At 43.0% G+C, this 15788-nt stretch overlaps 1 protein-coding gene across 2 annotated transcripts in view; it reads right to left on the bottom strand.

The window, feature by feature from the left end:
- The window catches only part of MEGF10 (multiple EGF like domains 10), a 197169-nt gene that overhangs the window by 102548 nt on the left and 78833 nt on the right, over window positions 1-15788 (bottom strand). For both annotated transcript variants that reach the window (XM_075541483.1, XM_075541484.1), the window contains exon 5: window positions 15412-15504. In XM_075541483.1, the coding sequence (XP_075397598.1) occupies window positions 15412-15504 (93 nt within the window). The remainder of the gene's footprint in view (window positions 1-15411; window positions 15505-15788) is intronic.

The raw sequence follows: 15788 nt of genomic DNA, 5'->3' as shown, positions 1-15788 counted from the left end.
CTCCCGTGGTTATACAAAGATATGGATATGCTCATGTTTATTGAACGGTCATGTGTTCTTAGTCAAAATTGACACAATGGCAGTGCGTTCAGTTTGGGAATTTTATTTTATGTATGAACAAAATTCCTCAGTTATATATTAGCATTAAGTTCAAATCAATTCTATTAAAATTTACACTTTCTTTGAAAGATACTTCTGGTAGTTTTTGGCAGCATTCGTGAACAGTTATATCATTAAGCTTTCACAGAATTTTAAGATTACCCCATTCATTTTGGCACAAGAGCTATGTTCTAATACCTTCTGCAATTTCCCCTATTAGAATAATTTTTATAACTGGGGCATATGTTATATATCTTTCTAATTGTCATTGGTTCTGAACATCAGCAAATGTGTTTGCCTTGCTCCAGGCTATAGAAACAAATGTTCAAATGCTAAAATCAACCAGCTTTCCAATATATTGGATACTTAAAAGGATAAATTAAAAGAAGGAAAAGACAGACTTGCTCTTTTTCGTCGTTTGCCATGAGGAAATGTTTAAGTTTTTAAAACAACTTCTGTCCCAAACAATATATTGTCATGAAAGATACTGTATGATAAGATAAAGATATGCACTTTATTTCAACCAATTAACAGCAGGACTCTGTGGAATAAGATGTGCAAGGCTTTCCTAAAACAGGGCATGAATCTAAACCACCGAGGAGGCATGGTTTGTGAGTCCCCTGTCTAATGCAGATCATTGCACACTAAGAGCAGCCAGGAAGCCACCAGAAAAAAATGGTTCTTATATGTTTATGTGAAAGAAATCATAAAGATTTATGATCTAATATTTCTGTTCCCAATGTGAACTGGGATAAGTTATTCCCTGCTATTTATTTGATGGAAAGGGAGACCAAAAAGGTTAATGAAAGTGCTTCATTGCCATGTGATTTGAAATCATTGTTACTCTCAATTTCTTTGCCTAGTGTCTTACTGCTCCTACTCGAATCTGGTATGAAATAACAGCTATGTTCTATATTCTCTTATAAAATGTCCACTTTGAGAAATATTTCACAAATGTTTAGATAGTAAACTTGTTAAGTCGCCTCCTTTCAAATAAGAGTTGACTTTCAGCTAGCTTTCTTAATCACGAGGTCACCATTTCAGAAGACAGTTGGTAGGAATTGGTAGGAATTCCCATGCCTAAACTTCAACCTTATCACTTGGGCGAGGAGCTCCCAGGTCCTAATGGCTCTCAGAGTTCACAGGGACCATACATAGTACAAGTTGTTGGACGCCTGCAAGTTCACTGCAGCTAGGTCACCAGAGAAGAGATAGTCTGTCACACAGCTAAGGCCAACCCTTCACTTCGAGGAGCCTGAGATATCTTAAGGGCACTGAAGAAAAACTTCAAGGCTGTGCATTTCCTCTAAAAGATCTTTGGTCACTCCCTCCTTGACTCTGCAGAATGTGCGACCTACATGTGCCCACCCTCGCCGCTTCACATCAGTTTATGCCATTTCAAATCACTGACAGTGCTGATAAGGGCAGGATGTGCAGTCAGGGGGGGCTCTCTTAACCCAACCCACACAGACTTTTTGCTCTCCAGAGAAATGGCCACCTACCTGGGACCGTAGCCTAGGGGTCCCAACATATCCACCCTCTGGGGCCTGCCTACCCTGCTGTGTCACCTTCTGCCACTCAGTCTGGGGCACAGCTCCTTCAGAAGTCAGGATAGCCGCCAGCTAGCTAGTTTCCAGATTCTGAAAAGCCACAGGCCAGGCAAGTAGGTTAATGGCCTGACCCTTGCCACCCCCTCGGCCCTAGTCTGGCCTTTTCTTTTCACATCCGAGACTTGGGAGAGGAGAAGCACTGGAGAGATCAAGAACTTGGGGCCTAGAAGAAAACTATTCTTTCACTCAAAATACATGGGTCCTTACTTGGCATTAAGATGGTTTAAGTAGACTTTTTTTTTTTTTACCATTGTTGCAAATGAGAACTATTGAGATAATGAGACCCAAACCGCTACATTTCCACATGCATGTAAAAGTTGCACTGTGAATAAAGAAGACCCCAGAAGAATTGATGTATTTGAATTACAGCAGTGGCGAAGAATATTAAAAGTACCATGGAGTGCCAGAAGAAAAACAAATCTGTCTTGGAAGAAGTACAGCAAGAAGGCTCGTTAGAAGTAAAGATGATGAGACAAGTCATCACGAGGGACCAGCTCTTGGAAAGGACATGATGCCTGGTGAAGCAGAGGATGAGCAAAAAGAGGAAGGCCTTCAAGGAGATGGATTGACATAGGAGTTGCAACAACAGACTCAAACACAACAGCAATTGTGAGAATGGCTTAAGACCAGGGCATATTTCATTCTGTCATATGTAGGGCCATTCGGAGGTAGAACTCACTGGTTAGCAGCTAACAACAGGTACAGTGTGCTCATACTTTTTGTCCCCGATTTAACTAAAAGCACGTTGAAAGAAGAGTCAGAGTGCCACTCATCCCTCATGTCTCTGTATCTTACTGCTCCCAGCATATTTACTCCTCATTCCTTCTGTCCACGGACTTTTACTGACTATCTACTTGTGTCCAACACTATATTAAACACTAAGGATACATCATGGAATAAAACAGAATATTCACGTTTTTATTGAGTTTATATTCTAGCTTGGAAGACAGACAATAAACAAATATGCCAAGTGTTTTCAGAGAGAGCCTTCAGAAATCCTAACAAGGAAATTTGGGGAGGAGTAATGTGAAGGCATTCTGAATATGAAGGTCAAGGAAAGATTCGTATATTGGTGACACTTAAGCAGAGATCAAATTGACATAAAGACGTCAACCATGTGAAGATCCAGGGAGAAGAGGATCCCAGACAGAGGAAGTATTACATACAAAAGCAGAAATAAAACTAGTGTGCTCCAGAAAGGAAGTTGAGGCTAAGTAGATATCAGGAAAGCTGGGGGAGTGGGATGTAGTCCAGGAATCGAGAAGGACAGATCATCCAGGGCATGGTGGATCAGTCAGGGCTCTAGATTTAACTGTAACCACAATGTGGCTAGATTTGGCTTTATTTTGGAGTCAAACCAATAGGATTTGCTCAATCAATATGGGAGCATATTCTGGAAAGTAAAGAAAAATTCAACAAATGATTTGATTCAGTAATCATGACCCGCCCTTGTCTCTACAGCTCTCCCGGCATGAAGAGTACAGATGTCTGTGCTCTTGCTGTGCCAGAAGCAATCGAAACCAGATACAAGGTCATCTGGAGATGGTAAATAATGGGAAAAATTTTTCCCCAGAGCTTCTGTTGGAGGACTCTTGCTAGGAAAGCCTATAGCTGTGGGTCAAATGGGCAAGAAATATCCACAAGCACTCCCCCACCCACTGCCCAGTTAAAAGGCTACACTTTGTGCAAAGAGGAGTGATGGAAGTTAGGTTTTTCACACAAGGAAGTGGAAGTGAGTACCTGGGCACTTACGACATCACCACGCACAGTGCTAAGCACCCAGGGGCATATGTCGATGAAGAAGATAGTCCCTCTGTTTTACGCACGAGGAAAGTGAGGCACAAAAAGGAGAGCAGTGAGGGCAATGGCAATTCCATTCTAAGGTAAGGGTGGCATGGTTGGTGGTGATGGTAGTGCTTGGGATTTGCAGTCCCCCTACAAAAATGCCTTCACCAGCCTAGATTTCAGACTCTTTCAGCAAGGCAAAATCGGCAGCTCCTGCTTATGGCTACTATCAAAATACTTAGACTGTCCCCCAGGGAAGCTGTTGCTGGGCATCTCTGATGAGTTGTTTGAGCTCATTCCTGCTCACCTCGCAGCCATGGGCGGCCCCTCACTGCAGTGAACCCAAATCATCTACTCTTATTCCTGCCGCTCCATTAACCTGGCTGCTAAAGTAATCCTGGCAGTGCAACGGATATGTTAAAGGCTGCTGAGAGGACTGCCCTCCGACGGGCTCTCTCCTCAGACAGCATTGATCTGTCTATTATGTGCAGTCAATAAACCTTTACATCACCCTTGGCTCAGAAACATGTGTCCTTTTGTGCCCCACTAGTTCTGACTTGTCATATTCTTTGAATGGGGTCTCCCACTTGAATATACTGAAAACAAGCTCTATTACTTATTCCATACTGCACGGAGAACTTTTTTATGTTAAAGTTCACCAATGTTCACTACATTGTCCCTGTGACTATTGGGGCTAGTCTTGCCTTCTGGGCATATCTTAACTATTTCTCAGTAATTCGACCGGAAACACTATTGGTGACTAAACAAAGGCCCAGTTTGGGTTTTCTAGGCCAAATTAATTTCCAGTTGAGCCTCCACTAATGTCAACTGCAGAGAGCATGGGGACCAAGCCTTTAAAACCATTTGCTGGCTGCTGTCTGATTTAGGACTCTCCTGTTTGTTTTGAATGAGCTCTATAGCCATGGGAGAAAGGAGTTTCTCTAGAGATGTGTAGAGAAATTATAAATGGGGTGTTGCAGGTTAAGAAAACAAACGTGGCATTGCAACCCAGAAAAGGATTCCAAAGTTTCCAACATGAGAAAAAGAAAAAGGTCTTAGGTATTTCAAACACATGCTTGGGAGTGAAATATAGTTAGAATCGCAATCTTAACAGGCACTCTAAGTAGAATTTGACCCAACACTTGTAATATTACAAATAAAGGAAGACCCAGATTGATAGCATTACAAATACATCGTCTCTCATGCTAGAGTGTCCTCTGCATCTCTTAGAAATTTCATTTTAACATTTGCTGGGTATTATTGTTGACTACTATACTCCGTCATTTCATGAACTCTGGCCCTTGTTACTATCACCAAACCTACCGCCACCTACTGGAGGTGCCATATGGGATGGTTACAATTACTGGCTCGGGGTGAGATGCGGGTGTGCCTCCATTTACTACATATATACTGTGTGTTAGTCAGTTGATTGTGGTTCTTAGTGATCCTATAGGGCAGAGGAGAACTGACCCTGTGAGTCTCTGAGACCATAAAACTTTTCAGGATCAGAAAGCCGAATCTTTCTTGTGGAATTGCTGGTGGTTTCAAACTGCTGACCTGATGGTTGGAAACCTAACTCATAATCCACCCTTCCACCAAGTCCATAAACCTGGGCCAAACATGCCATTGCTTTGCGCCTCCCTGTCCTGATCTGATGTTGGTGTTAATTGCCTCTGACTCATAGTGGCCCCATCCAAAACCAAATGAAGCCATGCCCAGTCTCACGCCATCTTCACAACCATACGGCTTGAGTCTTCTGATGGGAGGGCTTCTTAGTTTTTTGCAGATTCTCTACTTTATTGCGCATGGTGCTCTTCTCCAGGACAGGCGCCTCATGAGGTTCAAAGTACACGAGTCTAAAATACTCCCTAGCCTTGCTTCTAATGAGCATTCTGGCTATTGATTCTTCCTCCAACAAAGATTGGTCAGTGCTTCTGACCAAACTCATGACCATCAAGTCCAGTCCTCCTCATCGCGCCCCTATAAGACAGCATTGACGTGTCCCTTAGAGTTTCCATGACTCCAGCTCCTTACAGAAGTAGGCAACCGGATCTCCCTCAGAGCTGCTTGGAGGCTCAGACTGCTGCTCTTGCGGAGAGCAGCTCAGTGCTCAGTGGACCGGGCCATCACTGCCCCTCAGGCCTCTGGGAGTCCATGAGCCTTTTGATGTTCTTCACTGGCACCATGATTCAAAGTCCTCAAAGGGACATTTTGCTCTGTAATACTTCACAGGGTCTTTGCAGCAGATTTGCCCGATGTAATACATCTTTTACGTTCACAACTGCTGCATCCATAGGCATTGACCATGGATCCAAATAAAGCGAAATTCTTTACAACTGCAACTGTATCTCTGTGCACAGTGATATTGTTGACTGGTTCCGTTGTGAAGATTTTTGTTGTATGGACACTGAGGGACTCTGTACTGAAGGCTGTATGTAGCACTTGACCTTCCTCGGCAGGTGCTTCAGCTCCTCTTCCTTTTCAGGCAGCAAGGCTGTGGCTCTGGACTTTTCCGTTTGTCCATGGGCCTTCTTCCAGTCATGGGGCCATGTTCTTCATGACCCAGTCCATCTTCTCAGATTGCTTGCTCAGCATACAGAATGAATAAGTAGCGTGAAAGGACACCTTTCCTGATTCTAGACCATTCCGTAGGTCATCGATCTGTCCAATGACTGCCTTTGTTTATGCCCAGGTTCTGCGTGATCACAATTAAGTGTACTGGCATTCCTGTTCTTCTTAGTGGTCTCTTGGACCAACACAACTGAATGTTTTTACAGAGTCAATGTGACACAGCGAGCATCGTTCTGATATTCTCTGCTTCTACGCAAGACCTATCTGATGTTTACAATGATATCCCTCCTTTCAGGCTCTCTTCTGAATTTCTGGAAGTTCTCTGTAGATGTTCTGCTGCGACCATTCCTACAAAGATCCTCAGCCAAACTTTGCATGCAGAGGCTATTATAAAAGTCCTCTTTCAGCATGACATCAGATAATTATTAATGTTTCATTGGTGATTATAAGGTTTTTGTGACTGATTTTTAGAAGTGGTCTACCTTCTTATTAATCTCTTCATTTAGAAACTCCTCATCGGAAATACCAATATTTCCTGAGTAGAGCAGCCAGTCCACAGAGAGAACAACATGGCTGGCCCCACTATGAGACATGATGCCCCACAGTGACTAAGGGCGATACAGGGGACAGCACCGGAGACACAGTGTGGGAATTGCACCTGACCTGATCCCACCACACCGAGGCAAATCACTGGGGGAGTGCAGCGAAACAGCAAGGGAATGGAGTGGCAGGGTCTGCAGGGAATGCTGAAAGTGGACTTTGGGGCCAGGGCGTGGTGCCCCAACAGACTGGACTGGAGAACGCTCCTAAGGGCCAGCAAACGATCCCTGAACTAACTACAAGCTTTTCTCTTGTGAACTGTTTTGTTCTGTTCTTTGTCAGTGGTTTGATTTTGTTGTTTTGTTGTCTGGTTGTATACTGTTGCTTTGTTTTCCTCTGTCTAGTTTTCGTGCATGTTGGTGACTCCACAGGTCTGTCTGAATAGGACAGGCTGGATGAACTATCTGGAGGAAAAACAACGGGACCGACAGTTCTGGGGGGACTTGGGGTGGGGGATGGGGGGGTAAGGAGGTGGTGTTAACAAACCCAGGGACAAGGGAAAAACATGGGACCCCAAATGGTAGAGAAGGGGGAGTGGCTGGCCTGGTGGGAAATGATCAAGGGTAAAGGTGCTTAGAGAAGAGGTATACTCTAGCCCAGGTGGTGATGAAGCATGGTAGTAGGGCAGGAGGAAAGTCAAGGGAGATGGAGGAAAGAGCTAGGAGTCAAAGGGCATTCATGGAGATCTAGACAAAGACATGTACATGCAAATATATATAGGAGGATGGGGAAATAGATCTATGTGTCTATATTTATAGGTCAAGTATTAAGGTGGCGGAAGGACCTTGGGCCTCTACTCAAACACTCCCTCAATGCATGAATACCTTCTTTTATTAAATTGGAACTCTATGATGCTCACTCTCCCGACACAACGGCTGGAGTCAAAGTGGGTGAACAAGTAAATGTGGTGAAGAAAGCTGATGGTGCCCGGCTATCAAAAGAGATAGTGACTGGGGTCTTAAAGGCTTGAAGATAAACAAGCGGCCATCTAGCTCAGAAGCAACAAAGTCCACATGGAAGAACACACCAGCCTGTGTGATCGAGTGGTCCCAAAGGGATCAGTTACCAGGCATCAAAGAACAAAAAATCATATCATTGACTGCACACCTCCATGATACGATCGCTGAAGACAAATGGGTGCATAAGCAAATGTGGTGAAGAAAGCTGATGGTGCCCAGCTATCAAAAGAGATAGCGTCTGGGGTCTTAAAGGCTTGAAGGTGAACAAGCGGCCATCTAGCTCAGAAGCAAATAAGCCCACATGGAAGAAGCACACCGGCCAGTGCGATCACGAGGTGCCCAAGGGACCAGGTATAAGGCATCATGAAAAAAAAAGATATAAGTGTGTGTATGTATGTGTATATATGTGTATATGTATATATGTATGTGTATATATGTGTATATATCATATTAAATGAAGGGGGAAGTGCAGAGTGGAGACCCAAGGCCCAAGTGTCGACTAATGGAGATCCCCTCATAGAGGGGTTTAGGAGAGGAGATGGGTTAATTAGGGTGTGAGGTAGTATCGATGAAGAACACAGCTTTCCCCCAGATCCTGGATGCTTCCTCCCCCCAACTACCATGATCCGAATTCTACCTTGCAGGGCTGGATAGGACAGAGGCTGTACACTGGTGCATATGAGGGTTGGAGGTACAGGGAATCCAGGGTGGATGATACCTTCAGGACCAAGGGTGTGAGGGACGATGCTGGGAGAGTGGAGGGTGAGTGGGTTGGAAAGGGGGAACTGATTACAAGGATCCACATGTGACCTCTTCCTTGGGAGAGGGACAGCAGAGAAGGGGGGAAGGGAGACTCCGGATAGGGCAAGATATGACAAAATAACGATGTATAAATTACCAAGGGCACATGAGGGAGGGGGGAAAGGGGAGGGAGGGGGGAAAAAAAAAGAGGACCTGATGCAAGGGGCTTAAGTGGAGAGCAAATGCCTTGAGAATGATTGGGGCAGGGAATGTATGGATGTGTTTTATACAATTGATGTATGTATATGTATGGATTGTGATAAGAGTTTTATGAGTCCCTAATAAAATGTAAAAGAAGAAAAGAGAAAAAAATGATTAGGGCAAAGACTGTACAGATGTGCTTTATACAATTGATGTATGTATATGTATGAACTGTGAAAAGAATTGCATGAGCCCCAATAAATTGTTTTTAAAAAAAAAGTCCTCTTTCAGCATGACATCAGATAATTATGAATGTTTCATTGGTGATTACAAGGTTTTTGTGACTGATTTCTAGAAGTGGTCTACCTTCTTATTAATCTCTTCATTTAGAAACCCCTCATCGGAAATGCCAATATCACACCATCTTCCATCATCGCAGCGATGCACAAAGTGACAGACAAGTGGCAGTCCTCCTTTCTAAACTAGAAATAAGAAGGGTACCTATCCTGGTCTTTTGTGATCAGTAAGTGAGGTGAAGTGCTACAAAATCCTTACCATCATGCTTGACACTTTCTGAATCAGTGGTTCTCAACCTTCCTAATGCTACAACCCTTTAATACAGTTCCTCATGTTGTGGCGACCCCCAACCACAACATTATATTTGCAGCTACTTCGTCACTGTAATTTTGCTACTGATATGAACAGTTGATCCCTGTGAAATGGTCATTCGACCCCCAAAGGGGTCACGACTCACAGGTTCTAAATGCTCAGTAAGAGTAAACTATTTCTCCACCGATCATGATCCTACTTCTGTTTCCCTTAATATCAGCAGATTATCTCTCCTCCAGCTTACCTATCAAATATAAACCCAAGTTTCTCCATTCTATTGCATCCCAGCCCTCTAGTATCCAGAAACCTGTCTATATCCCAGGCCCCACCCCACCCCCACCACCTCTCTATCTTCCCTCATTCTATCAGGACTGGTAAATTGTCCTGTATCCCAAATGCCATCCAATCTCCCTCCTGCCTTCTCGGAGCCTTGTTCCTTTCTTAGATAACCCCCTCTCTCAAAGGGTCTCCAGCTTCTCTCTCCTTTCTCGCACTGCCCCTGTGCCTTAACATCTTTATTTTATCTTAAAATACAAACAAAATCAAGCAAGCCAATAACAACAATGGCTCTTTTGCACCTATATTTAGCTATTTATTTACTTCCTTTTCCTATCTTCTCTGCAACACTTCCAAAGAGAGCACCATAAACTTCACCGTCTTTTCCCTACCCCTCCCTATCTGCTTCCTATCCACAGCCTCAGACTGAGACCTTCTGGCCCAGTCCATGGAGAAAGCCTCTCACTACGTCACCAGCTACGCAACCAGCTGCTGTCTGGCAACTGCACCTCACAGTGCACCGGACTGCACAACCTGCCAGTGGGCAAGTTTTCCAAAGTAGACAGCTAGGCCTTTCTTCACAGGCACCTTGGCCTGGATTCAAACCTCCTATCTTCTGTTTAGTAGCCAAGTGTACTCATCATTTGCCTCACCCAGAGACCCCTCTCACTACCTCACCAAATCCAGTGAAGCCTTGTCAGTCCAAGTCTTTGTTTGGCAGTTCGAAATCACCAGCTTCCCAGTAGGGAAAAGGTGAAGCTGTGTAGGGCTGTAAAGATTGAGTCCTGGAAACCCCATCTAAGGTTGCTGAGAGTCAGAATCATAGCTCCAATGGTGTACTAGCTTATAGTTTGCTAACCACTAGGTCAATGGCTCAAACCCTCTAGCTGCACCAAGGGAGAACGAGGAAGCTTTCTGCTTCCATGAAGATTCACAGCCATGGGAACCCACCAGGACAGTTCTGCTGTGCTCAGAGAGTCCTTGTGAGTCCGAATTTTCTTGATAACCCTGGTTGGGTTTGGTTTAACTGAGGCCTCTACTGATGCTGTTCTCTTGCTCCGTGGTGAGCTGTTTCTTTATACCTCCCTCAGCTATCTTCCTAAACTAAGAGCTCTGTGAGCCGAGTAGCCGGTCTTCATTTGTTTCTTTGCCCCAGCATCCCATAAAGTACTTTCACTCCAAGGAAGTGTGCTCCATGAACTCATGAATGACTTTCTCAGAATCCTACAGAACCATCGAGTTCGTCACTCACTCCAGGGAACACAGCATTTACTGTGCTGAGTCACCTGGCAGACATAACGAAGGCTTCACTCCAGTAGTTGTTCGTCATCCAGTCAAAAAGGAAAAGAAGATTGCTGAATGGACGGGACAGAGTGATTGCGAGGGAGCGACAGAGCGAGAGCTCGAATGAGGGAAGGAAGGGGCTTAGAGAGGAGACAGAAAAAAGAGCAGGGGATAAGGCAGACTGATGTCAGATTGACTTATACAGGTAGGGTATCCATTAGGATGGCAATAAATGTAAACTATATGTATGCTTTCTGAAAAAAATCATTTTGATCAAATTTTTAAAGAAGCAATATGTTTAAGTCTAGTGAAATAAATCATGATTTCTCTCCAGGGGAACAAACTTTGCATGCACAGTTCTCTGACACACCTGGTCCTTAATACACTAAGTACATTGAGATCCAGGAACTATATATCTCACATAGGAATCCTTTCCGCCACTGACAAGGTAAATAGTCATTGGGTCTCAAAAAGAAGCCTTTGTAAGCCTGTTCGTTTACAGGTAGTTGGAGTCCCTTCAACTCCCATGTATTTTAGGAAGGACATAAAGTACAGAGTGACCGTTGAGGGTGACCATTACTAGCTGAGTGCCATCTAGCCATTGTAGAATCCTGGGGTCCATTAAAGAAGTGACCACCTGCAGTGACCGACCCTGATAATCCAAGTATAGTTGGGTTGTCGCTCCACAATAAGGGAAAAGAGAGTTATTTCTAGAGCATCGCAGAGTCTCTGATTCTCTGGGGTCCTTGTTAGTACTTTCATGTCCCGGAGTAAAGGTGAGTAGGAAACTTCAGTCACAACAAGAACAGTAGATATCCGAGTCATTTCGCCAGCTAGAGATCCCCAAACAGCTGAGGTTTATCTGACGATAGGTGAAGTATGGAGTGGGTAGCCTAAGACGGAAGCTATACACAGCTGTTATACTGACCAATTATAGAAATGAGATCTGTAGTCGTTTTGCTATGGTATATTTTTGTATGATACACATACCGTAACAATGGAGTTCATTCTCTTTGATTAAATGGAACAAACATTTACTGTGCTCCAATCATGTCAGACATAATAGAGGCTGAAGAGACTGCTTTTGTGTGCATGTGATCATTTATTTATGTTATTTTCCTCTTTCTTTCTTTGTATCTTATTTTATGTGCAAGCGGTTGGCAATTAACTTTAGCCTTTAGGTAGCAGAATGTTTTATGGAATTGTGACAGGATGTGAAGAAAAATTAATAGAATCACAATATGCATGCCAAGACCACGAGTGCTGGCATCTCTTCATTGTGGGAAGTCAGACCACCTGGACTTTTATGATGGACAGCGTGGTAGGGGAAATACAGAGCTCTTTTGTTGACTGTGGGAGTCAATGTGGGCTAAAGGAGTGCTTATGAAAGCTGAGTTGACAGTGGTAGACTGGGCTAGTTATCAATGGAGTGCCTCCCACCTCCACATTCACGTTTCATTGCCTGTTCTGCAAAAATGAATCTCAGCCTTAAATATTTTCCTTTAACAGATGGTCTAATGTTAAGTGGTTTCAGTCAAAGATGCAGGAGAGCTATTTATTGCAGGAGGAAGAAGTTTTCCATTCTGCCAGGAGGACGCTTGCTCAGCAGGGTCCTACAGTGCACATGGCTTCTCAATCCAGGTTCCTACTCCATAGACAGGTTTTCTAACATCCAGCTGCTGCACACACTTGGGCCAGCTCCACCCATTGGCCAGCAACTTTCCCCGGCACCCTCCAATAGGTGTTTGTATCTGAAGACCTCTATCGAGACACTTCTCCATGAACAGCTTTCCAAAAGTGCCCTATAGTTCATAGTTCAAGCAAACTCAATAGAGATTTCCATAAAAGTCTGCTAGAGTTTTGTCATCCTGAACTCTCTGCCATTCAATGAGCCATGCCTGTGTCCTTGGATGTGAGCCCTAGACGAACTTCCTCACCTGGCATTCTGTTTCATTATTAGGGATAGTGGCTACTTCTGATATCTACTATTGCTTGATCCATTAGAGTTTTCTTTAGTTATTAACCAATTCCTCATAGCTCTGGTCTCCTGCTATAGTTAAAAGTGATTTATATTAAATTTCCCTCATTCAAAATGCTATATGTTATAGTATCAATGAACACACCCAGCACCCGGATCTTGGTTTCTAAACACCATTCTTTAATGAGCACACGCATGGGTCCTTGAAGCAAAGGCTGTTTTATGACTGGTTTGGAAAACATACAAGATTATACTGGAGTGCATTGTGGCACGATAAAGTAAGGAAGTGCTCAAAAGCCAGAGCATTGGCATATCAGAAGCCCACAGAAGAGAACTGTGTGAGAGGCATGTGAAAGCTCTTGTACTCTTCTTGAGAATTCTGTGTAAATCTAAAATTGCTCCAAAATAAAATGTTTACCCCAAAATATTGCTGTGGTTTGTGTCTCTGATGGAACCCTGACTGATCCAGGGATCTGGTCCAAGTATCAAAGTAATCCTTTTTTTATGGCTCTGATCTTCAAATCTACATACATAATAACCAAAAAGGAGACAGAAAAATCAAACTCTTGGAATTCAGGATATTTTAGCTGTGTCATTTAGTATATTGCTTGAGAACATATTTTGTTTGAAGAATTATGTTGCCAACAGTAAACAAAAAGATAAATTTGCCAGCAAGGGTAGCTGCCACAGACAAACCCCTAGCAACAAGACTCGGGATTTTGGTTTCTGGCTCAGAATAAAAGGGTTTTACATGCTTTAAAAAAATTGTCAGGAATGTTTTTCTCAAAAAGCCTTTACAGATTGCAGATAGCTATTCAGGTTAATTTGTTTGGGGTTATTATGAAGCCAAACCCTGAATCGTAGAAAATAAATGAGAGGTTGCCTTACTACCACTTTAAAAGGCTGAAAGAGCTTTCATGCTCGGATTCCAGACACTTCATTCTAAAGTCAGTACCCGAAAAACAAACCACTATTTTATTTTCTAGAAAGCCTGAATTCGTGCTGAAGAGTCTGAAGCCCAAGTGAGATTTATTTGGGCTTTGACCACACTTGGCAGCCTGACTCCGTAGCTTGAGGTGGGCTGCAGGCCTTCTGGAACACAGGATGCAGGCCAACGGAGGGCGTTCTGCAGCATACGATGCCCTGGGATTAGAGACAAACTGTGTTTTCCAACGAAGAATACAGCCCCCTCTTCCCTTTCCCACCAACTAATGATAATGTTATTTTTCTTTAAAACGTCCAGGCACAACTGAATTTTAAGCTGGAAAAATTCATGAAAGCAACATTTCATTTGAGGTCAGTCTGCCAGAAAAAAAATGGACACGAGCCAAATCCCACATCCCAAACATTTTGCCTCAATGGCATGGCATGTGAAAAGACTGCCCACTCTCTTCCCAATCTCTGACAGAGCCAAACAAAACCCCCGCGAGACAGTTACCCACTGAAACCAAGAACCCTGACAGGGACAGAAAGGAACACACACACACACACACACACACACACACACACACTGTTAGAGTGAGAATCACAGTGTCTTTCTTCAGGAATCTTCTTTACCCGGAGAGCCTCCAGGTTTTCCCGGAAGCTGTAGGTTCAGGAGCTCATTTGACTTAAGTTTGAAACTAGTCTTTTTAACAAGATGTGGCATAAACGCCTCAATTTCAAATGTAAGGTAGCAAACTTGGGGGTTGGAAATCAACATACTTAGAAAGCTGAAAATCCTTTCAGGCTAGTTATGAAAAATGGCACAAAAATCTGATATATGATACATGTGTGTGCGTGTATGTGTATATGTCTATGTATACTGGATGGATATTTCAAGTGTGTGTTTCATTATATATAAAAGGCTATTTCCTTTTGTAAAAGTGATGTTTCATTAATTACATTTTAGCTACCCTTCAATTTTCTCTGATAATTTGGAAGGCAAGGAATTAAAAAAGGAAATATAGAGGAATAGGAAGTATATGCAATGAACAAGTGTAGCAATGCGTGGAGTCAGAAGACAAGTTTGATCTGTGGAATTTACAAAAGCTACTGTACTGCAGGCAATGTCTTCACTGACCCTTCATAACAATGAATATTACCTATGAGCTGTGGCCTGGTTCTATTTAAAAATGACATCATTTCAGGGGTATAATTTTAATATATTGGAGACAAATGATATACCATTTTGATTTGGTTATAAAAGAACCCAATTTCTAAAATTTACTACAAATATGTCTATTTCCCCCAAATTATCCCAGCAGGTTCTCATTACTTGCATATCAGAATTCCCGGATAAGTAAATATGTTAAGCATATCAATTTTACTTCTTAATGAAAGCCAAAAGACGGTAAATTTTAATACCCAAGAAAGTATCTTATTAAATGAAACAGGTTGAACGAAATGCTATGCACTACAACTGTCTTAGAAAAGTCAGGATATGGCATTCTGGACCCTCTCTGGAAAATGCATGTATAATCACAGAAGTATCAGATTCTTACAAGCTTTCTCTAAGTAAGTTTTTTTTAAGCTCAATGGACAATAGCTCTGTATGTTCATATGTAAATGGGGCTGTGCTAATGAGTTGGGTTTAGGATCAACCCCATGTGTTGTGCAGGGATGAAGAGGAAAACTCTGGGTCTGGGGCAATCTGCAGACAAGGGAGCCCGTATAGTAGAAACCATCCCCAGATAGACAAGCGCAGGTGGGCACTTACCACTTGAGCAGTTGGTTCCCCCCCAGCCAGGCTCACACTGACAGGTGTTTGGAGCAATACAGCGACCATGGACACATTTATCAGTGCAGTGGGCTGTCAGAGAGAAAAAGGATCAAATAAAGAAAGTTGGCAGGAAGAAAAAACCCTCCACAACACAGCTGTTTCACATCCCTGTCTCAAGTATCACTTAAAAACAACATGCATGCTTGATAATTTTCTTCAATCCATTCTGCAACCCTATCATAGTCAACTGTGTAACCAAGCAATTCCTCTTCTTACTTTGGTATTACCAAATAAATTCCTTCGTTTCTACTGCTTCATTCTACTTCGTGATGCATTAGGAAAGAAATTTCAAAGAAAATTACTTAATCCATTAA

The sequence above is a fragment of the Tenrec ecaudatus genome, chromosome 2 (genome assembly GCF_050624435.1).
Source record: "Tenrec ecaudatus isolate mTenEca1 chromosome 2, mTenEca1.hap1, whole genome shotgun sequence".
In the NCBI taxonomy this organism is placed as follows: Eukaryota; Metazoa; Chordata; class Mammalia; order Afrosoricida; family Tenrecidae; genus Tenrec; species Tenrec ecaudatus.
This window is presented reverse-complemented; position numbering and strand designations above follow the sequence as displayed.